Source organism: Microcaecilia unicolor, chromosome 10 (assembly GCF_901765095.1).
Source record: "Microcaecilia unicolor chromosome 10, aMicUni1.1, whole genome shotgun sequence".
NCBI lineage: Eukaryota > Metazoa > Chordata > Amphibia > Gymnophiona > Siphonopidae > Microcaecilia > Microcaecilia unicolor.
The window spans coordinates 145,474,409-145,498,452 of NC_044040.1; the positions used below are offsets into that span (position 1 = coordinate 145,474,409).

Sequence of the window (24,044 nt, forward strand, 5' to 3'; positions counted from 1 at the left end):
GGTAGTAAATGTAAATCACTAATTAGAAAATAATACTGCACAAGAAACAAGGTTTCATTGTTATGCTGCCTCAAAATAAATTTAAGTTGCAGAATGGATGTTGTATATGTACTCGGGGAGGGGCGGTGCCACTGCGCACTGCCTTTCGTAATTGAAAACTAAAATTGGATGTTTTGATATTTTTACTTTAGACACATTGATTGTGATTTGTTATAGTTAGACCTTGGAAATTTTTTATTGAACTAAAATTGTACCATGTTCCAGGACACAGTGTATAGTGCAAGAATTTGAATTACAAGGACGGATCACAGCCCTGGATCTGAATCCAGAAAGAACAGAGCTTTTAAGCTGCGCTCGAGATGACTCATTATGTATTATTGATCTTCGTGTCACTGCAGTTAGACAAACATTCAAGTGAGTACATGGATGCCAGCACTGTGGATGCTTGTGCACCCCAAATGTTGAGCAAACACCTTTAGTATGACAAGGAGCAGGAAAGTTGGTTCCTATATCACTCTGGGTTGTTGGAGAGAAGTACTGGGCCATGCATTTTTTCCTGTACAAATAGCATTCTTATCACCCAGTGTAGTTTTTCCTTTTGTGTATTGTGAGAATGTTTAGATTATGTGCACCACCATTTCTAAAATGTCATACATGGTCAGGGCCAATGTTAGGGGGTGGCAAAGAGGGCAGTTTTCCTAGGCCCCCATACCATAGGGAGTCCCAAGCCTGCCTTAAGCTGAAGAGAGACACAGGCTTGAAGACCAGCTTTCGGGGCTCCTCCCTGGTTTCTCCCCAGGGCTCCTGTACATACAGTGGTGGAAATAAGTATTTGATCCCTTCCATATCATCAAGCTGATCAATCCATAGACTGGTGGGTTGTGTCCATCTACCAGCAGGTGGAGATAGAGAGCAAACTTTTGCCTCCCTATATGTGGTCATGTGCTGCCGGAAACTCCTCGGTATGTTCTCTATCTCAGCAGGTGGTGGTCACACACAGCAGCAGCTCTGGCTAGGCCTCCAAGCCTAATCCTTAGGTTTTGTTGAGGCCTGGGGTTGAGGGCTCTTTTGAGCAAGTGCAAACCTGGTGGTGCCAGGTCCCTCCTTTTCTCCCCCCTCCCGCTGGCTCCGTTAAAAAAAAAAAAAAAAATATATATATATTTTTAAACGTCTTTAAAGGCGTTTAATTCGACGTTTCTTTAAACGTTCATTGCAGCTACTCACTGGGACACCAGTTCGTTACAGCTCGGAGCGGCAAGCAGGTAGTTTTACCTTTTTATAGCGGGCAGGGGGTTCCCCGATTCTTCTCCTCGTGGCAATGGCGTCGGAGGGCGAGGGCGCAAAGGGTCGCTCCCCGGATCGCTGGAGCGCTTCTAGAGGGGATGCGGGAATTTTACAACCTGATTCGCCCTTGATGGGTGATAGTTTAGTGACCGATGAATGTCCCGGTCGTTCCTCCGGCGTGGCGGTTTTTTCCCGCCATAAACGCCCATCCCCCGCTCCTCGCCTCCGCCATCTTGGCCGGCCACGCGGCTCGGACGGCTTCTTCGGGGCCGCCCTTGAGGTTGGAGACATTAATGCCATGAACGCCCTTAATTTGGGCGACGGCACAAAAGCGGCTAAAGTTAAGCGCCGTTCTTCCCGCGCGGCTCCTTCACGGAGTTTCGCGCCGGACGCCATTTTGGATGCGCAGCATGTCTCTCCCCCGCTATTGCGAGCGCCGGTTGAGAGTGCGTCTAGGGCTGTTGCCCAGGCTGCGGAAGTGCACAGTCTGGGGGGTTTCTCCCCTGAGTTTGTTTTGCTGCTGCATCAGGCTTTCCTCATGCAAAACGCTGCCCCTGCTCCCTCTTCTGATAAAGAGGTTGAGGTTCCCAGAGGTAAACGCCCTCGGGTTGATTTCCAGGCCTTGGAGGACTTTTGTCTCCTCCGATGTAGATGAGGGCAGCGTGTCTGAGGTCTCCCAACGATCCTTTGCGGATTCCTTGGAGGAGATAGATCCCCGCTCGGCTGGAGCGGATGACCCCTCTGCAGCGCGGCTTTTTAGCCCAGAGGATTTGCCCAACCTGTTGTTACAGGCCATGGACACTTTGAAGATTTCCTCTCCGGAGGACGTCTCTCCCTCAGCCCCTGTTGGCTCTGCCATTATGCTGGGGACGAAGCGCCCGCCTAGAACCTTCCACGTGCATGATGCCATGCACACCTTAATTGCGGCTCAATGGGATGTCCCGGAAACGAGCCTTAAAGTGGCTAGGGCTATGTCCCGCCTCTATCCTTTGGCTGTGAGTGAACGTGAGGCCTATCTGTGGCCTACCGTGGATTCTTTAATCACTGCGGTGACTAAGAAAACGGCGTTGCCGGTGGAAGGTGGCACGGCCCTAAAGGACGCCCAAGACAGAAGATTGGAGGCGGCCTTAAGGTCGTCCTTTGAGGCAGCTGCTTTAAGTTTGCAGGCCTCAGTTTGCGGCTCCTATGTGGCCAGGGCGTGCCGGACTATGGTGCAGCGGGCTTCCCCCTCGGATCTTTCCTTGAGGGCTGATTGGCCGGCCCTGGAATCGGGCTTAGCCTATTTGGCAGACTTGCTGTATGATGTCTGGAGAGCCTCAGCTAAAGGCATGGCTCAGACAGTCTCTGCACGGCGGTGGCTTTGGCTGAAACATTGGTCTGCTGACCACGCCTCTAAATCCCGCCTGGCTAGATTGCCTTTTAAAGGCAAGCTGTTCTTTGGGGTCGAGCTGGACAAAATCGTGACCGATCTCGGCACGTCTAAGGGCAAGAAATTACCAGAGGTCAGGGCTCGGGTTAGTACTCGTCCCGATACCTCCAGAGGACGGTTGCAGGAAGCCCATCGGTACCGCCCGGGCAAGTCGGGTTCCTCTGCCCCCTCTTCCTTCAAGAGGAATTTCTCCCCCAAGCAGCATTCCTTTCGCAGAGACCGCCGTCCCGGAGGTGCTCCCTCCGGTCCTCCCCCAGGGTCTCGTACCCAATGACGGGGCCTTGGTCCACGCCCCAGTGCAGATTGGAGGACGGCTGTCCTCGTTTCTGGGCAAGTGGACCACTATAACTTCAGACGCGTGGGTGCTGGAAGTCATCAGAGACGGCTACAAGCTAGAGTTCTGCCAACCCTTAAGAGACGGGTTTGTACTCTCTCCCTGCAAGTCTCCGGTCAAGCTGTGGTAGTGCAGCAGACCTTGGACAACCTGATCCGCCTGGGTGCGGTCGTTCCGGTGCCAAAAAATCAGATTGGCAAGGGACGTTACTCCATTTACTTTGTGGTTCCAAAGAAAGGAGGTTCTGTCCGGCCTATCCTCGACCTCAAAGGGGTCAATCGGGCCTGGAAAGTGAGGCACTTTCGCATGGAGACTCTCCGCTCTGTTATAGCGGCAGTGAAGGCAGGAGAGTTCTTGGCTTCCTTGGACATCAAGGAAGCGTACCTGCATATTCCCATCTGGCCTCCTCTCCAACGCTTTCTGCGTTTTACAGTCCTGAGACGACACTTCCAGTTCAGAGCCCTCCCTTTCGGGTTGGCTACTGCTCCGCGGACCTTTTCCAATGTAATGGGGGTCATAGCGGCCTTCCTGCTAAAGGAAGGAGTACAAGTCCATCCTTATCTGGACGACTGGTTGATCCGAGCCCCCTCTTATGCAGAGTGCGGCAAAGCTATGGACCGGGTAATTGCTCTTTTGAGCTCCCTGGGATGGATCATCAACTGGAAGAAGAGCCAGCTGCGCCCGACTCAGTCCCTGGTGTATCTGGGAGTTCGATTCGACACCCAAGTGGGCAGAGTGTTCCTGCCAGACAATCGGATTGTCAAGCTTCAGGCTCAGGTGGACTAGTTCCTAGTAGCCTCTCCTATTCGGGCTTGGGACTACGTGCAGCTGTTGGGCTCTATGACGGCCATGATGGAAGTAGTGCCCTGGGCCAGGGCTCATATGAGACCACTACAGCTATCTCTGCTGCTGCGCTGGACTCCGATGTCGGAGGATTATGCTGTGCGCCTTCCCGTGGACCCAGCAGTGCGCAAGGCGCTGAGCTGGTGGACGCAGACAGACAAGTTGTCTGCAGGATTGCCTCTGGTGACCCCAGAGTGGATTGTCGTCACGCCAGACGCCTGTTTGATGGGCTGGGGAGCCCACTGCTTGGGAAGGACAGCGCAGGGGCTCTAGTCTCCTGCAGAGGCAAGTGGTCTATCAACCTCCTGGAACTCAGAGCCATTCGGTTGGTGTTATTGGAGTTCATCCCGGTACTGGTGTTGAAGCCTGTACGGGTCCTGTCGGACAATGCCACGGCTGTGGCCTATATCAACCGCCAGGGAGGTACCAAGAGCGCCCCTCTAGCCAAGGAGGCTATGAGTCTTTGCCAGTGGGCGGAAGCGAACCTGGAGCAGCTTTCAGCGGCCCACATTGCCGGAGTCATGAATGTCAAGGCGGACTTTCTCAGTCGCCATACCTTGGAGCCCGGAGAGTGGCAACTATCTGCTCAGGCGTTCTTGGACATCACGAAGCGCTGGGGCCAGCCGAGCCTAGATCTGATGGCGTCATCGGCCAATGGCCAAGTGCCGCGCTTTTTCAGCAGAGGACGGGACCCTCGATCCCTGGGAGTAGATGCTCTTCTCCAACAGTGGCCGACACAAGAGCTCCTCTATGTGTTCCCGCCCTGGCCCATGTTGGGCAGGGTGCTAGACCGGGTGGCAAAGCATCCCGGCAGGGTAATCCTGGTGGGTCCGGATTGGCCCAGACGTCCCTGGTATGCGGACTTGTTCAGGCTCTCAGTCGACGATCCTCTGCGGCTGTCAGTGGAGCAGGGCCTGTTACATCAGGGTCCCGTGGTGATGGAGGATCCCTCTCCCTTTGGTCTTACGGCCTGGCTATTGAGCGGCAGCGTCTGAGGAAGAAGGGCTTCTCAGACAAGGTCATCGCCACTATGCTGAGAGCGAGGAAGCGCTCTACTTCTACTGCTTACGCCAGGGTTTGGCGTATCTTTGCAGCATGGTGTGAAGCAGGCTCACTTTCTCCCTTCACTGCTCCAATTTCTTCAGTGTTGGCGTTCCTGCAAGAAGGTCTGGAGAAAGGCCTGTCGCTCAGTTCCCTTAAAGTCCAGGTAGCGGCTCTGGCTTGCTTCAGGGGCCGCCTGAAGGGTGTTTCCCTGGCTTCGCAGCCAGATGTGGTGCGCTTTCTCAAGGGAGTTAATCACCTGCGCCCTCCTCTGCACTCAGTGGTGCCTGCGTGGAATCTCAACCTGGTGCTAAGAGCATTGCAGTAGCCGCCTTTGGAACCCTTGTCGAGGGCATCTCTGAAAGACCTGACGTTGAAAGCAGTCTTTTTGGTGGCTATCACTTCAGCCAGAAGAGTTTCCGAGCTCCAGGCGCTCTCCTGTCGAGAGCCTTTTCTGCAGTTCACTGAGGCAGGAGTGACTATTCGCACAGTGCCTTCCTTCCTGCCCAAGATTGGTTCTCGCTTCCATGTGAATCAGCAGCTCTGTCTCCCTTCCTTTCGTAGGGAGGACTACCCAGAGGAGTACTCTGCTCTTAAATATCTGGATGTGAGACGAGTCATCACCAGATACTTGGAAGTGACCAATGATTTTCGGAAATCGGATCATCTGTTTGTCCTGTTTGCAGGTCCTCGTAAGGGTCTGCAGGCTGCTAAGCCTACAGTGGCAAGATGGGTCAAGGAAGCCATTGCAGCGGCTTATGTGGCCACGGGGAAGGTGCCGCCTATCCAGCTGAAGGCTCACTCCACGAGAGCTCAGGCGGCCTCGATGGCAGAGGCCGGATCCGTCTCCTTGGAAGAGATATGCAAGGCGGCAACTTGGGCTTCGGCTCATACATTCTCCAAGCATTACCGTTTGACTGTGGCTGCACGGGCGGAGGCCCGGTTTGGAGCTTCAGTGTTGAGGTCAGGGATTTCTATGTCCCGCCCTGGGTGAGTACTGCTTCGGTACATCCCACCAGTCTATGGATTGATCAGCTTGATGATATGGAAGGTAAAATTATGTATAATCATACCTGATAATTTTCTTTCCATTAATCATAGCTGATCAATCCATAGCCCCTCCCAGATATCTGTACTGTTTATATTCTGGTTGAATTTTAGGTTCAAGTTTAGCCTTCAGTTACTTCAGGAGGACTTCGTGTTCAAGTTCTTCTTTCACTTGGATTCTTCAAGAGTTGAGACGAGTTTGTGTTACAGTGAGCTGCTGCATTCCTCTCCCCTCCGTTTTACGGGGCTGGATTGAGACATAAATTCTGCCGGCACTCCCTCCCGCTTCGTGCGGCTGTAGGGCAGCTTTGTACCCCTCCCGCTTCGGCGGTGTTAGGGTCAGTCAGCTCCTCCCGCGGTTGCGGTTGCAGGATAAGCCAGATCCCCCCGCATCGGCGGGTGTGGTGTCCCTCCCCCGCTCCGCGGGGATGAGCTGGACGGATTCCCCTCCCCCACTTGTGTGGGGATGAGCTGGGTTAATTCCCCTCCCCCGTTTCGGCGGTGGTGAGCTGGGCAGAGTGTCCCTTCGTGGGTGTAATTCTCTAAGTGCTGAGTCCTGCGGATGGAGCTTTGATATCGACATACTGAGGAGTTTCCGGCAGCACATGACCACATATAGGGAGGCAAAAGTTTGCTCTCTATCTCCACCTGCTGGTAGATGGACACAACCCACCAGTCTATGGATTGATCAGCTATGATTAATGGAAAGAAAATTATCAGGTATGATTATACATAATTTTACCTTGCTGATTTTGTAAGTTTGCCCACTGACAAAGACATGAGCAGCCCATAATTGAAGGGTAGGTTATTGGTAACAGTGAGAGATAGCACATCACAAATTAAATCCGGAAAATCACATTGTGGAAAGTATATGAATTTATTTGCATTCTGCAGAGGGAAATAAGTATTTGATCCCCCACCAACCAGTAAGAGATCTGGCCCCTACAGACCAGGTAGATGCTCCAAATCAACTCGTTACCTGCATGACAGACAGCTGTCGGCAATGGTCACCTGTATGAAAGACACCTGTCCACAGACTCAGTGAATCAGTCAGACTCTAACCTCTACAAAATGGCCAAGAGCAAGGAGCTGTCTAAGGATGTCAGGGACAAGATCATACACCTGCACAAGGCTGGAATGGGCTACAAAACCATCAGTAAGACGCTGGGCGAGAAGGAGACAACTGTTGGTGCCATAGTAAGAAAATGGAAGAAGTACAAAATGACTGTCAATCGACAAAGATCTGGGGCTCCACGCAAAATCTCACCTCGTGGGGTATCCTTGATCATGAGGAAGGTTAGAAATCAGCCTACAACTACAAGGGGGGAACTTGTCAATGATCTCAAGGCAGCTGGGACCACTGTCACCACGAAAACCATTGGTAACACATTACGACATAACGGATTGCAATCCTGCAGTGCCCGCAAGGTCCCCCTGCTCCGGAAGGCACATGTGACGGCCCGTCTGAAGTTTGCCAGTGAACACCTGGATGATGCCGAGAGTGATTGGGAGAAGGTGCTGTGGTCAAATGAGACAAAAATTGAGCTCTTTGGCATGAACTCAACTCGCCGTGTTTGGAGGAAGAGAAATGCTGCCTATGACCCAAAGAACACCGTCCCCACTGTCAAGCATGGAGGTGGAAATGTTATGTTTTGGGGGTGTTTCTCTGCTAAGGGCACAGGACTACTTCACCGCATCAATGGGAGAATGGATGGGGCCATGTACCGTACAATTCTGAGTGACAACCTCCTTCCCTCCGCCAGGGCCTTAAAAATGGGTCGTGGCTGGGTCTTCCAGCACGACAATGACCCAAAACATACAGCCAAGGCAACAAAGGAGTGGCTCAGGAAGAAGCACATTAGGGTCATGGAGTGGCCTAGCCAGTCACCAGACCTTAATCCCATTGAAAACTTATGGAGGGAGCTGAAGCTGCGAGTTGCCAAGCGACAGCCCAGAACTCTTAATGATTTAGAGATGATCTGCAAAGAGGAGTGGACCAAAATTCCTCCTGACATGTGTGCAAACCTCATCATCAACTACAGAAGACGTCTGACCGCTGTGCTTGCCAACAAGGGTTTTGCCACCAAGTATTAGGTCTTGTTTGCCAGAGGGATTAAATACTTATTTCCCTCTGCAGAATGCAAATAAATTCATATACTTTCCACAATGTGATTTTCCGGATTTTAATTTGTGATGTGCTATCTCTCACTGTTACCAATAACCTACCCTTCAATTATGGGCTGCTCATGTCTTTGTCAGTGGGCAAACTTACAAAATCAGCAAGGGATCAAATACTTATTTCCACCACTGTAGTTATGCTACTGGGTCACAAGATCTATTGCACTCCGAGTCAGAAAATTTTGTTCTACTTTCTAAAATGTTCCTATGTGTACCATTAGGTTGCATTGCAGGCAGTAGAGACAAACATTTCTCTTCCAATTTTTCTGGATCAGTCAAGAAAATATATATGGGATCTCTGTCCACTCAAATTTCATACTTAGGCCTTATGTCTCTCTCTTCCTTCTTCCCCCCCCCCCCCCCAAATAGACTCAGACTTTACACTACTATTTCCTCTTCTAGAATTTCCTTGTAATTTTATATTTAGCATGCTTGTCAATAATTTCATCCTTTGACTAAGTATCAAAGCACATGTGCAGCCTGTGTCATTTACTTCTTCCGTTAAGGGCCTGGTTAAAAAGCCAAGCTTTCACCTTGTTAAGCAAAGCCTCTCAGGGAGTGCATTCCAGAGTGTGGGGGCTACTCCAGAAAAGGCTCGTTTGCGGGTATCGCATCATGTGATGTCCTTTAGAGAGGGTGTGGTTAGGGAAACTCCTTGGGGAGGATCTTAGTGTAGCAGTGCTTTTTTTTGTCAAGATTATTGGGTCTGAGGTCTCATCTAATTTCAGTTCCCAGGGTTTCAAGTGCGGAGCTGACTGGACCAGAGCTATTTTCAGGTAAGAAATTAAACTTTGAGCAGTATACCAAAGGACATGATTCATTCTCAGGGAGGTTCAAAGGACAGAGGCAGTATACTTCAGAGAGAACATGAACAATTCCAAGAGGGGCTTTAGAGTTTGTCAGAAACCAGTGCATAGAAATCTAGCTTTCTACCAGTCAATGGCAAACAGTTGATGCTTAGCAAACATGTGAGAAAAACAAAGGATATGTGTAGAGTTGTTCATCCACTTCCATATACTGTTCCAGTTTCTAACAGTTACCATATATGAATTAAAGAGCCCTAGATAATAACACTAATATATTATGACCTGTGATTGAATGGTCTTCCATATATGTATTTAATTCTTCTAGAACTTCTGCTGTAAAGGGGTCCGCTTCCCCCGCTCGGGGTTGGAGCCGGCAGCCCTGTTAGGCTCACAGGTTTCCAGCAAAGAACCAGACTGCTATACGGACTTAAGACCAAAGTGCTTTATTCTCAGTTCAGTTCCACCCTCAAAATTGAAATGCAGTTCACAAACGGGGTTCAGACCGGGTTCACAATTCCAGCCAACATTCAGTTCCTTAACAGTTCAGGCCCACTTCCTTTGCACTACCTCCCCTCTCCCTCAGAAGGGCTCAGTCAAAGTTCAGCCTGCTGTTCTATACATCCCAATAATTCAACCCTTTCACAAACAGTCTCTTCAAAGGAAACCACTACTTAATGCCCCTGTCCTCTTTACAGCACCCCGGAGGACCCTGTACCAAACAGGGCTGGCACCTTTCCTCGTACCTCACAGCACCACACCCCTGTGGCCTCTCACACTGCCTTCATGTGCTGTTCAGGGTTACATCTACATTCTCACACTCCATGGCAGCTTACTCTTCTCCCCCAGGGAAGCTCCAGTGGCAGGCCCTTTCCGTCCTCCACCTACTCCATGGCAACTTCTCTCTCAATCAGTTTCCTCTCCCTCCTGGTGGCTGGGAGCCACCCGGAAATATCTCTCTCCTTTCACAGCTGGAGGGAATTATATAATTGTGATGCAGCTAAGGGACTGAGCTTCACATCCCCTTCTCCCTCTAGTGGGGAAGGGAGTAACTGGCTCCACTAGCACTGAGCCACTGCTCCCCCTGCTGGGGTTGGAAATTCATTCCACCCTTTTGGGGCTACCCTCCTCTCTCCTGCTTGCAAGGGCTTCTGGGAACTGTAGTTCAGGGATTAGCTGCTTCTCTGTGGGGCCCCGAGTGCTAGCTTTGTCACACTGTCTTAGGGAAAAGTTGATGTTGGCATCTGTCTCAGCAAATCCAAATCCTTATGTTTGAATTTGATTTGAAAACCTGAGCCAGTGAGCTAGTAGGGAGGAACTAGTGGGATCTGTTTGAGGAAAATGTTATTTTTCCCATATATATTAGAGTTAGGAACTGAAAAATGGGATGCATGGATACCTGTGTAAAGTTGAGTAGAGAGGTGTGGTAGCCGTGTTAGTCCACTTTTAAAGGTAATCAATAGAAGGAAATGAAAATAAGATACCTTTTTTCTCCGAGGACAATATTCTGACTGATGGGTCGTCATCCGCGATGGCCCAGGAGACTGGAAGAAACTTCAAAAGTACAGGAAACTTCTCGAACGTTCCGTCGCCGGGCCAACTCACCGTGCATGCGCGAGTGGCTTCCCGTCCGCGATGCGAATGTGCAGTGTTCAGTTCTTTTTTTTTTTTTTAATCCGCGATCGGGAAAGTTGTTCTACTACTACTTAACATTTCTAAAGCGCTACTAGGGTTACGCAGCGCTGTACAATTTAACATAGAGGGACAGTCCCTGCTCAATGAGCTTACAATCTAAAAGACAAGTGAACAGTCAGTCCGAAAGGGGCAGTCAAATTGGGGTAGTCTGGATTTACTGAACGGTAAGAGTTAGGTGCCGAACGCAGCATTGAAGAGGTGGGCTTTAAGCAAAGACTTGAAGATGGGCAGGGAGAGGGGGCTTGGCATAAGGGCTCAGGAAGGTTGTTCCAAGCATAGGGTGAGGCGAGGCAGAAGGAGCGGAGCCTGGAGTTGGCGGTGGTGGAGAAAGGGTACTGAGAGGAGGGATTTGTCCTGTGAACGGAGGTTTCGGGTGGGAAAGTAAGGGGAGATGAGGGTAGAGAGGTAGTGAGGGGCAGCAGACTGAGTGCATTTGTAGGTAAGAAGGAGAAGCTTGAATTGAATGCGGTATCTGATAGGAAGCCAGTGAAGTGATCTGAGGAGAGGGGTGATATGAGTATATCGGTTCTGGCGGAATATAAGACGTGCAGCAGAGTTCTGAACAGATTGAAGGGGGGATAGATGGCTAAGTGGGAGGCCGGTGAGGAGTAAGTTGCAGTAGTCAAGGCAAGAGGTAATGAGAGCGTGGACGAGAGTTTGGGTGGTGTATGCAGAGAGGAAAGGTCGAATTTTGCTGATGTTAAAGAGGAAGAAGCGACAGGTCTTGGCTATCTGCTGGATATGCTCAGAGAAGGAGAGGGAGGTGTCGAAGATGACTCCAAGGTTGCGGGCAGATGAGACGGGGAGGATGAGGGTGTTATCAACTGAGATAGAAAGTGGAGGAAGAGGAGAAGTGGGTTTTGGTGGAAAGACGATGAGCTCGGTCTTGGACGTTCAGTTTCAGGTGGCGGTTGGACATCCAGGCAGCAATGTCGGATAAGCAGGCTGATACCTTTGCCTGGGTCTCCGCGGTAATGTCTGGTGTGGAGAGATACAGCTGGGTGTCATCAGCATAGAGATGATACTGGAAACCATGAGATGAGATGAGGGAGCCCAGGGAAGAGGTGTAGATTGAGAAGAGAAGGGGTCCAAGGACAGATCCCTGGGGAACACCAACAGATAGCGGGATGGGGGTGGAGGAAGATCCATGAGAGTGAACCCTGAAAGTGCGGTGGGAGAGATAGGAGGAGAACCAGGAGAGGACAGAGCCCTGGAACCCAAATGAGAACAGTGTGGCAAGGAGTAAGTCATGATTGACCGTGTCAAAGGCGGCGGATAGATCGAGGAGGATGAGGATGGAGTAGTGGCCTCTGGATTTTGCCAGGAACAGGTCATTACAGACTTTAGAGCGTGCTGTTTCTGTCGAGTGTAGAGGGCGAAAACCGGATTGAAGTGGATCGAGGATGGCATGAGAGGAGAGAAAATCAAGGCAGCGGCTATGAACAGCACGCTCAAGTATTTTGGAGAGGAAGGGTAGGAGGGAGATAGGGCGGTAGTTGGAGGGACAGGTAGGGTCAAGTGATGGTTTTTTGAGGAGAGGTGTGACTACGGCGTGCTTGAAGGTGTCGGGGACAGTTGCAGTGGAGAGAGAGAAGTTGACGATATGACAGATGGAGGGGGTGACAGTATGAGAGATGATGATAAGTAAGTTGGTGGGGATGGGATCAGAAGAGCAGGTGGTGCATTTCAAGGAGGAAAGAAGGTGAGCGGTTTTCTCGGTGATATCAGGAAAGGAGGAGAAGGAGGCCTGGGTTGGTTGGTTGAGGGATAGGGTTGACGGGTGAAGAGGAGGAGATGGCTTGGTAGTGAACTCAAGGTTGATCTTTTACACCTTGTCGTGGAAGTAATTAGCCAGTGATTGAGGAGAGAGCGAGGGAGGGGTGGGAGCAGAGGGCACTTTGAGTGGACTAACACGGCTACCACACCTCTCTACTCAAGATGGAAGATACCGCATACAGCCGCATGAAAAAGCAAATGAACAAACTTATGGAAAAAGAAACAAAAGTGAACAGTCATCTTTAATTTCTGACAATCTGCAAGAAGAATGACATCATTCCTAAAGGACTGAGGATCAAAAATCCTTTGGCTACTACTTACAATTCTGACTATGCAGAGAAACTCTGCAAACGCACTAGTCAGAAACTAAGAAATGAACTTGTACATCAACCTCAAGGATCTCCACTCTCACCAATTCTATTCAACATAATGATGACCCCACTGGCCAAATCCCTATCCAACCAAAACCTTCATCCGTTCATATATGCAGATGATGTCACAATTTATATTCCTTTCAAACATGACCTAACAGAAATCATCGATGAAATCAAATGCGGTTGGACATCATGGACTCATGGGCAAATTCATTCCAACTGAAATTAAACACTGAAAGAACACACTGCTTCATCCTCTCATCCCAACATAATAAATATAAACCCACAACCTTAAACACCCCAGATCACACCCTCCCTATCTCAGACAGCCTCAAAATACTAGGCGTTACAATTGACCACAATCTCACACTTGAGAGCCAAGTAAACTCCACTATAAAGAAAATTTTTCATTCAATGTGGAAGCTTAAACGTATAAAAACCTTCCTTCCCGAGAGAAGTTTTCTGTAACCTAATACAATCAATGGTAATGAGCCACGCAGATTACTGCAACTGAATATATGCAGGATGCCAAGAAAACTCATAAAGAAACTCCAGACAGCCCAAAACACGGCAGCCAGGTTGATATTCGGTAAATCACGTTTTGAATCTGCCAAACCCCTCCGAGAAAAACTGCATTGGCTTCCTATCAAAGAACGTATCACCTTCAAAATCTGCACCTTGGTCCACAAGATTATCTGTGGTGAAGCCCCAGGATACATGTTCGACCTGATTGACATTCCGGACAGAAACAGAACCAGAGCATCACGCACCTACCTAAATTTCCACTACCTGAGCTGCAAAGGTCTCAGATACAAATTAACCTATGCATCAAACTTCTCCTACATAAGTACACAACTATGGAATATACTCCCAAAGACTGTGAAATCAATTTACGACCATCTAGACTTCAGGAGATCATTAAAGACCTACCTATTCAGAAAAGCATTCCCCACCAATCAAACGTAGATGCCTCCAATCTGCAACACAGCAAACCTCAAGCTGTTCTGGACAATACATATTACTTCCTATCCTTGATCCCTAGGCACCTGAATATACTAGTTTTACCCGACCCTAACATCAATTTGTATTTGTTTCCTCACCAGTTTAGGCGATCGCCTTGACCGGTAAGATGTAAGCCACATTGAGCCTGCAAATAGTTGGGAAAATGTGGGATATAAATGCAACAAATAAATAAACTCTACAAGAAGAAGAAATTGATAAAAACCCAAAGGGATGAAATCATGAGGAGCATGGAGGAACTACATCCATACCGAATGAGCCAACTTAAGGAGGATCTGCAGAATATCCAAGGAGAAAAAAAATACATTGCTATCCGCAAAAAAAGAAATAAAGCTGTCTTCTCTCCTGTAGAATCTCAGAGAGAAAAACAGCTTATCTTGGAGCAGAAACAGCACTGCAGAACTAACATTCCCAGACAACTTGGATACACTTTCCAATCCATCTGAGGTATGTGAAAATCAGAGCCCAAACAATTAAAGAGAATCAGGGAAGTCTGCAGAGACCCTATAGACAAACCACTGATCACACTATTGGAGATACAGATCAAATGGGGATAGTATTCCTCTCGAACTATCAATTATCACAGCATGAAGTCTCTGTACTCTCCAAAGGACTTTGAATTTCACCAGCTTGCTGGATGGGCAAAATGAATTATACTGAGACCTGGAAGAATTCTTTAGAAAACTGCGCCTGAAGGCACATTTTCACAAGAAAGGAACTCCCAACAGACTAGAATACAGTTTTAAACAAAAGAACACTTATTTCACCCCACAGGATGGACAAAACAACAAGCTGGACAACTACATAGAAAGCTTCAGACATAGGGTAAAATCACAACTTTCCAGCAAACAAAAGAAAATTCTGAACAATCTTATTCCACCAGAAGGAGCGGCCATAAGAACTCTACAAAATAACCAATGAATTATCAAACCCGCAGACAAAGGAGGCTCAGTGGTGATTATGGACACACAAAAATACATTGAAGAAGGGCACAGACAGCTCTCAGACAATACATACTACAGGAAACTAACATAGGATCCCACACAGGATTATACAAAGCAGCTGAAAGACCTTATCAGAACATTTCCTAAACAAGTACAGCCACATCTGAAGAAACTCATACCAAACCAGCCTTCTGTTGGCACATTCTACATGCTACCCAAAATCCACAAACCTGGAAACCCTGGCAGACCAATCATATCAGGTATTGGCACACTCACGGAGGAAATATCTGGACTCATAGAGGGGATTCTGAAACCTCTCGTGCACAAAACAAACAGCTTCATACAAGACACCACAGACTTTCTAAATAAATTGAAAAATATCAAGCAATTACCACAGAGTACCCATCTGGTCACGATGGATGTAGAATCACTATACAGCAACATTCCCCATGCGGATGGCATAGCTACGTATGAGAAGCTCCTAAAAACATCCACACTGGACCATCAATACTTACCAGAAACTATTACAAAATTAATCAAATTTATTTTAACTCACAAGTATTTCCGCTTTAACAATGATGTCTATCTGCAAATAATGGGCACTGCGATGGGCACCAGGACAGCACCCCAATATGCCAACCTCTTTATGGCTGAGCTGGAAAAGACATTTCTGAATATGTACCAGACCAAACCCCTAAAATACTACTGGTACATCGATGACATTTTTATGATTTGCACTGAGGGGGAAGAAACTCTGAAACAATTTTGTAATTCCTTTAATACATACCATCCTACAATCAGATTCAAAATTGACTGCTCCCCAGAAAAAGTCAATTTTTTGGACACCACGGTCTCAATCAGCGATGGCTATATACAAACATCCATATACAAGAAACCCACAGACAAATGCAGCTACCTCCACAACTCCAGCTTCCACCCTTCACATACAAAATAATCCATTATTTACAGCCAAGCCACAAAGTACCACCGTATCTGCTCTGACCCAGGGGACAGAGACAGACACCTTGAAATCCTGACTGCATCCTTCGAACAGAAAGGCTACAACCCCAAAATAATCTCCAAGAACATTACCTCCTCCCTCAAAACACCCAGGGAAAATCTGCTACAGTACAAAGGAAAAAAAAGCCACAGACAGAATCCCCCTTATAGTGACATACAACCCAGAGCTGGAAAAATTAAGAAAAATCATAAAAGATCTACAGCCTCTACTCCAGGAGGATGATTTACTGAAAGAGATATTCCCATCCCCACCAGTGCTGGCCTTCCGACAGCCACCCAACTTAAAACACAAGCTAATTAGAAGTAAGCTCCCAGCACAGACTCAAAAATAAGAGAATGGCACACATCCTTGCAATATATCCAGCTGCAAACTATGCCAAAACATTTCACAGGACCCCATGGTCATTCACAAAGAAAAAATATTCAACATTAAGGAATCTTTCACATGCTCATCTTCCAATGTGGTATATATCATCCAGTGTAAAAAAATGCAATGAAGGCTGCTACATTGGAGAAACAAGTCAGATGCAAAAGAAGAGATTTAATTTACATAGACACCATATGAAAAATGCTAGTACCAATCAGGATGGTTGATCAAAAAGATCAGCCCGCACGTTCCTTAATCTCCATCTCCCAAGCTGCAAAGGTTTAAAATACAAACTTACGCATGCATCAAACTTTACCTACTTGAGTGCCAAGCTATGGAACGCACTGCCACGCAACCTGAGAATGATCTACGAACTAACAAACTTTAGAATATCATTGAAGACCCATCTTTTTAATAAGGCATACCACACAGAACAACAAATATAAATGCATGCATCTCCTATACCTTTACTCAGAACTATTTTTATAATATCTGCTTGTTAAACTTCTACTACGTTACTCAAAATCTCTTTGTAACAATTAGTGATTATCTTTATAATATCTGCTTGTTTTAAACTTTTACCATGTCACTCAAAATCTCTATGTAACAATAAGTGATTACGTTCTAATCTATTACCACCAAGAACGATACATTGTAAGCCACATTGAGCCTGCAGAAAGGTGGGAAAATGTGGGATACAAATGCAATACATAAATAAATAATGTCACCCCTGTGGGGCAGCACTTTACAAAACCAGAACACTGTACCAGTGATTTCATGGTAAGAATCCTGAAAGGGAACTTTAAAACAATACAGGAACGTAAGACCTTTGAAGTCAGAATGATTAAATATTTTGATACCCACCAGACAGGACTTAAGATCTGGGTTTTCTAGCCCATTATAAACCATAAAATTGTACTGCTTTGTCACCCTCCTATCTCCATGCATAGTCCCCTGTCACTCATCCACCCGACTCTTCCTGTCTCTCACCTATCCACCCTCATCCTGTTAGACTGTCACTGACATGCTTTGATGTTTCACTTATATATACTTGGATATAACAAAAAAGAGGGAACGAAGTACAAATTAAAGTCCAAACGAAAAAACAGCACCACGGATACAGAAAGTGAAAGTGCCTTGTTGCTTTGTAGCTTTTACTATATGAGACGTGGGGTAAGGAATAATATATTGTAGAGGAATATATTCGAGTTATTCCCCAAGTTTTCCACGTCATCACTGTGACCCCTGACGCAGGGGCTAGTCACCGAAACACGGCCCGTGTCTGATCTTTTTGTCAAGGCTCATTCATTAAAGAACTGTGTTCCATTTTTAAGGGCCCGTGGTGCTGTTTTTTTTGTTTTCACTTATATATACTGTCATCTACCAACGTGTTTATTTCCGATCTCACGAAGAAGGGCTACCTTCGAAAGCTAATCAAGAAATGTATTAAGTTATGCCCAATAAAAAAGGCATCATCTTGTTTTATTTTATTTTTATTTTTTTGTTACATTTGTACCCCGCGCTTTCCCACTCATGGCAGGCTCAATGCGGCTTACAAGGGGCAATGGAGGGTTAAGTGACTTGCCCAGAGTCACAAGGAGCTGCCTGTGCCTGAAGTGGGAATTGAACTCAGGTCCTCAGTTCCCCAGGACCAAAGTCCACCACCCTAACCACTAGGCCACTCCTATTGATTACCTGTGTAAGGTTGTAATCTGTGGCATTATTCCTCAGCCCTGATGGAAGTTATGTGACAGCAGGCTCGGCTGATGGAACTCTCTACTTTTGGAATGTGTTGACTGGAAAAGTGGAACGAATGCTTACAAAGCATCAGGCAGAACATGGATTGAGGTGAGCTCTGAATTCTGTAAAGAGAGTAGTCTAAACTTCCTATGGCAGGAGGAATAATAAGAGATGGTGAGGTCTTAAAAGCCTATTCCTTCACATCACTCCAGACTGGTCTACACTGATGGGTTATGCCCTCTTACCTGCAGAGTAAGATTGAGAACTCCATGCGGTCCTTAGAGAGTCAGTATTCTCAGTCTCCAGCAGATGGTGGACGTGGTAAACCTGTGCAGTCTGTTAGTTGGTTAGGCCCAGGGGAGATAATTCCTTTCTAGGGGGTTCCTTTTCTGCCTTCCCATATTTAAAAAAAAAAAAAAAACCTTATTTGCAGCTTCTCCCTCTGAGCACCCTGACCAGTATGCTTTCTGGCTGATAGGGCCTGACCCCCCCCCCCCCCCCAAACCAACCCTCATGCTTAGTCCCCTTGAGTATCAGGTGGATGAGAGGGCCACAGAGTGCCTTAGCTCCCCTTATCATGTTTGGAGAGGTAGGTCTTGCGTGCCTTCTGAAAATATCATTTGCAGTGTTAGTTTTTTAATCTGAGTTAACTTACTTGCAGTGTTGTGTTTTTTTCTGGCTGTTTGAGATGGCATTCAGGAGTCCTATCTGGTGCTGAAGCACTGCACTGGGAGCAGGAGGTGTGCAGCAACAGTTTCCGCCTGGAAAGCTCAGATGCTGTAAAGCCTGCAGACACTGATGGTTGGATAGACCTGGTGCTGCCTGTAAGTCCTACAGTGTGCTTAAGGAAACATGTCTAGATGCTTTGGCAAGGGCAGATTCACAGCATGCAGGAGAGCTGTGGGGGCTTTCAAACCAGAAATGTATGTCTAGAGTATTAGTTGTAGAGCTATAAGATCGTCTTTCTTTCCGACACAGTTTAGATTGCTAGAACAGGCTATGGTTTTGCTACATCTGGACTATCGTGGTTCTTTATGTTGGCATCAATCAGGTTCTTTTAAAATAATTTCAGTTATTGCAGAACTGTGCTACAAGATTGATTTTTGGTCTTAAGAAATTTGCTCATGTGACACCACTGTTTCAGGATCTTTCTCCAAGGAAAAGCAAGCTAATATTCTCACAAGTGGGTAGACGCCATCCTGAATCGCCTGGTTCGGCAATATGCCAGAAAAAATGACAGCTTTTTGGAGTGCAAGCAGTGCTCCATTGCACATTAGTGAGTGCCTTCCCTCCCGCAGCACGACTGCGCCAGTTCAGTTTTGTTTTCTCCGCATCATAATAAGCAGCAGCTTTTTTTGCTTGCTCTTCATTCATCTGGTAGAGAGCTGTTTTTCATTGCCTTTCGGCAGTGTTTTTGCTACCTGCTCTTCCTTTGTCCTGTTCAGTGCCTTTAGCTTTTTGCCTGTGTCTGTTTTTTTTTTTTCTTTTTCAGCGCGGGCCATTCTTAATGCTGCTCGGTCTCTCTCTTGTTTCTTCTTCCCCTTTTGCAACTTTTAATGTAGTCAAAGCCATTTTTCCTTCCATGTCCACGAAGACTCCCAGTGGTTTTCAAGCGTTGTACTCGGTACAACCGGACCATCTTGGGGAGAGACACACATTCTTGGTGTCTCCAGTGCCTCGAGCCCGACTATAGCCCTGCCAACTGTGTCCTTTGTCTTCATATAAAGAAAAGGACCCAGAGTTCCTGAGAGACTGAACGTGAGAAGATTTTTGGAGCCAGGTCCAGTTCTTCGGAATCGAGATCGGAGGCATCGACATCAAGTGCTTCACTGGCATCGGGTGTCATGGTTAAAGATGGCTGCTTCGAGACCCCAAGACACTGGGAGCAGTGAAGCATCAAGTGGGTCTCCACCTGTCTCGAGGCCTCCTGCTATGCAGGTTCCCCAGGACCATCCATCGTTGGATCCAACCCTGAGACGATGTTGAGGATTCAGCGTCATCCTCGTTGGCACCGAGGAGCATGGGTGATGTGCAGCGGGCGAAGGCCAAGAAGCACCATCACCAATCTCCATCAACACTTGGTGCCGGGAGCTCCAGGGCACTGAGGGGTTCAGCACCCGAGGTGTCGCCGCTGGGAGGACTGCTCCCCCTCCATATAAGAGGTGCCGATGTGTTCGTCTCCAGGCACTGAGTTTCTGCTCCCGCATTGGTCCCGGCAATTCTGCAGCCTGCTTCCCAGCCGGCCCCTCAGTCTTTCTCGATGGCGACCTTCGAGCGTATCCGGGCCTTGCTTCCTGAGCTCGATATCGGGGGAGGGGGGGTTGTGCCTACCATACCTCCTGCTTCAGCCCCGCCTGGCATTCAGCCCGAGGTACAACCTGCGGTGCCGCTTGAGGCCCCAGTGTCGACTGCCACCCAGGCCAGCACCTCCTCGATGTTGGTGGAGGAAGCTTCGCCAGAGTTGAGACAGGAGCCAGTTTCTCAATGCCGCTCTTGAGGACATGGGTCCTCGACATCGTGTGAGACAGGAGCCAGTTTCTCAATGCCGCTCTTGAGGACATGGGTCCTCGACATCGTGTGAGACAGGAGCCAGTTTCTCAATGCCGCTCTTGAGGACATGGGTCCTCGACATCGTGGTGGGCTCTCTCTCGGACATCCCTCAGGGAGGTGCGCTCTGACACCGAAGAGGAGCATTCATGGGAGTCAGAAGAGGATCCCAGCTACTTTTCTTCCAATGAGTCCTGTGGGATTCCTTCTGAGCCCTCCCCACCACCTGAGAGCCTCTCTTTCACCTCTTTTGTACTGGAAATGGCTGAGGCCATTCCATTCTCCGTAGAAGTGGAGGATGAGCCCAGGGCTAAGATTTTCGAGGTCCTGGATTACACCTCCCCTCCTTAGGAGGCAGTGACAGCTCTTGTCCATGAGGTACTCAAGGAAGTCCTCGTCAGGAACTGGGCATCCCCAATGTCAGTCCCTGTGGTCCCCAAGAAAATAGATTCCCAGTATCGGATCCACATAGAACCTGGTTTAGTGAGGTCTTTTACCCCACGACTCCATGGTGGTGGATGCCGCTCTCAAAAAAGCTAGGAGTTCTAGGAACTATTTCTTGGCTCCCCCAGGCAGACAAGCTAGAACCCTGGACTCTTTTGGGAGAAAGATGTATCAGGCTTCTATGCTCATCACCCATATCTAGTCATACCAGCTCTTCACAAGCGTATACTTACAGAACTCGGTGCGGCAGCTGTCAGACTTGGTCAATGTGCTCCCTCCAGAGTAGGCTGAGCTGTTTTGCTAGTTGGTCAGGCACCAGAAGGCGTGTCGCAAGTTATTGGCCAGAGGCACTTACAACCAGTGCGTTTTTACTAGCAAAAAAGGTGTCAGTACTCAAATGCTAGACCACCCTTCAGGGGTGGGGTGATCACTGAGGGACCCACCCCATAACAGCCAGGTCCCCTGCAACCAGTCACAGAATCTATGACAAGGCAGAATTGGTGTGTAGAGCCTGAGCTCTTTCATTAAAACTTGGGGTCCATGGGTCAATTTTAGCAGACACTGGAAAAGGTGCCGGTACTCAGTACCCCCAAGCACCCCTTCAAAAAAAGCCCTGCTTACAACACTTGTGGTATCCAGGATCTCTGCCCAAGGTATAGCAATGTGCAGACTCTCATGGCTGTGTTTCTGACCTGGAACATTCTATTCAGTAGAGGTTGGTGGATGCCCCTTGCCGGGGAGATAACCTTTTCAGAGAGAAGGTCGAAGAGGCTGCTGACCAAATCAAGAAGCACACTGATGCTATGTCTTCTCTCTCCCGCCGAGCATCTTCGGCAACTGCCTTCTCATCCAGGAGGTTTTTTGGTAATTCGAGGAGTGCTCCCTAGTCCTTCTCTAGCCATAGGTACACTCCTGCGGCTCGCCAGCCTACTCAGGCTGAGCCCCGGCTCGCTTGTTCTCGTCAACAGCGTGTGCCCAAGGCCCCTGCTCCTCCCCAGCAAAAGCAAGGGACATGCTTTTGACTGGCTTCAGCAGAGCATAGCCACAGTCCTGGAAGACTTGCTGGTTGGGGGGAGGTTAATGTTTTTTCACCAAAGGTGGCCTTTCGTAACCTCTGACTGGTGGGTTCTTCAAATCGTCTGGCTTGGATACACCCTCAATTTGCTTTCCAAACCTACATATTGTCCACCGAGAGCTCATTCTTTCAGCTCTCAACACAAGCAGGTACTTGAAAAGGAGCTCTCCACCCTTCTCAAGGCCCATACGGTCGAACCCGCTCCACCAGGGGAAGAAGGACAGGCATTCTATTCCAGGTACTTGTACAGAAAAAGACAGGGGGGATGTGTCCTATCCTAGACCTAACTACTACTACTACTACTATTTAGCATTTCTATAGCGCTACAAAGCGTACGCAGCGCTGCACAAACATAGAAGAAAGACCCTGCTCAAAGAGCTTGCAATCTAATAGGAAGGGCCCTGAACAAATTCCTAATCCAAGAAAAGTTCAGAATGGTTTCCCTGGGCACCCTTCTTCACATGATTTAGGAAAACAATTTGCTATGCTCTCTGGACTTCAAGGATGCATGTACACACATCCCAGTACTTCCAGCCCATCGGATGTATCTTCGGTTTTGGCTGGGAACACATCACTTTCAGTACTGCGTGTTGTATTTTGGCTTCGTGTCAGCTCCCAGGGTCTTTATCAAGTGTCTAGCGGTAGTCGCAGCGTCGCTACACAGACTGGGAGTTCATGTGTTCCCTTATCTCGATAATTGGCTGATGAAGCGCACCTCTGAGGATGGTGCTCGGGAGTCCATGTGGATAACTATTAGGGTTCATTATCAACTACCCCAAGTGCCATCTCCATCTGATCCAACAATTGGAGTTCATAGGAGCCCTGCTCAATACAAAGAATGTCCGAGCCTACCTCCTAGAGGCATGTGCAGTCTTCTTTTCCTAGCGTCCAGGGTTCGGACATCACAGCAGGTCACAGCTCGGTAGATGTTGAGATTGTTGGGCCACATGGCTTCCACAGTGTACGTTACATGCATGGCACACCTACACGTGAGATCGGCTCATTGGATCCTGGCTTCTCAGTGGTGTCAAGCCACGGGAAGTCTAGAGGATGTCATCCGAGTGTCCCCGGAGCTTGTTCACTCTTTTTGGTCGTGAAGAATTTGGTCCAGTTTGACCTTGGGATTTCCATTCCAAGTTCCTCAGCCACGAAAAGTGCTGACGACAGATGCATCTCTCCTGGGATGGGGAGCTCATATAGATGGGCTTCACACTCAAGGAGCCTGGTCCCTCCAGGAAACAAATCTTCAGATCAATCTCCTGGAGCTACGAGCGATCTGGAATGCTCTAAAGGCTTTCAGAGATCGGCTGTCCCAGCAAATAATTCTAATTCATACAGACAATCAGGTTGCAGTGTGTTTCACCAGCAACCAGGGGGGCACCGGATCTCGCCCTCTGTGTCAGAAGCCATCCAGATGTGACATTGAGCTCGCTAATATGGCGTGTTTCTCCAAGCCACTTATCTGGCGGGCATAAACAATGACCTGGTCGACAAGCTGAACAGGATAATGCAACCTCACAAGTGGTCTCTAAATATGGGCGTAGTCCGCAAGATCTTCCAAGTGTGGGGCACCCCCTCTGTGGATCTTTTTGCCACTCAACTCAGTCACAAGGTCCCTCAGTTCTGTTCCAGTGTTCAGGCCCACAACAGATTAGCGTCGGATGCCTTCCTTCTTAATTGGGGGAAAGACCTTCTGTATGCGTATCCTCCCATACCTCTAGTGGGAAAGACTTTGTTGAAACTCAAACAAGACTGCGTAACCATGTTTCTGATCGCGCCCTACTGGCCACAACAGATTTTGTTCCCTCTTCTTCTGGAATTGTCCTCTGAAGAACCGTGGAGCTTGGAGTGTTTTCCGACACTCAGAACGAGGGCCGCTTCTACATCCCAGCCTCCAGTCTCTGGCTTTCATGGCCTGGATGTTGAGAGCCTAGAATTCGCTTCCTTGGGTCTTTCGGAGGGTGTCTCCTGGGTCTTGCTGTTTTCCAGGAAATATTCCAGTAAGCGGTGTTATTCTGTTAATTGGAGGAGGTTTGCCGTCTGGTGTGACAGCAAGGCCATAGATACCCTTTCTTGTCCTACA

At 48.2% G+C, this 24,044-nt stretch overlaps 1 protein-coding gene across 1 annotated transcript in view; it reads left to right on the forward strand.

Annotated features, from left to right (window-relative positions):
• ATG16L1 (autophagy related 16 like 1) overlaps nt 1–24,044 on the forward strand; it is a 303,900-nt gene that overhangs the window by 249,642 nt on the left and 30,214 nt on the right. Inside the window, 3 exon segments of the mRNA XM_030217204.1 lie at nt 265–414; nt 8,885–8,932; nt 17,887–18,003. Coding sequence (XP_030073064.1) covers nt 265–414; nt 8,885–8,932; nt 17,887–18,003 — 315 coding nt within the window.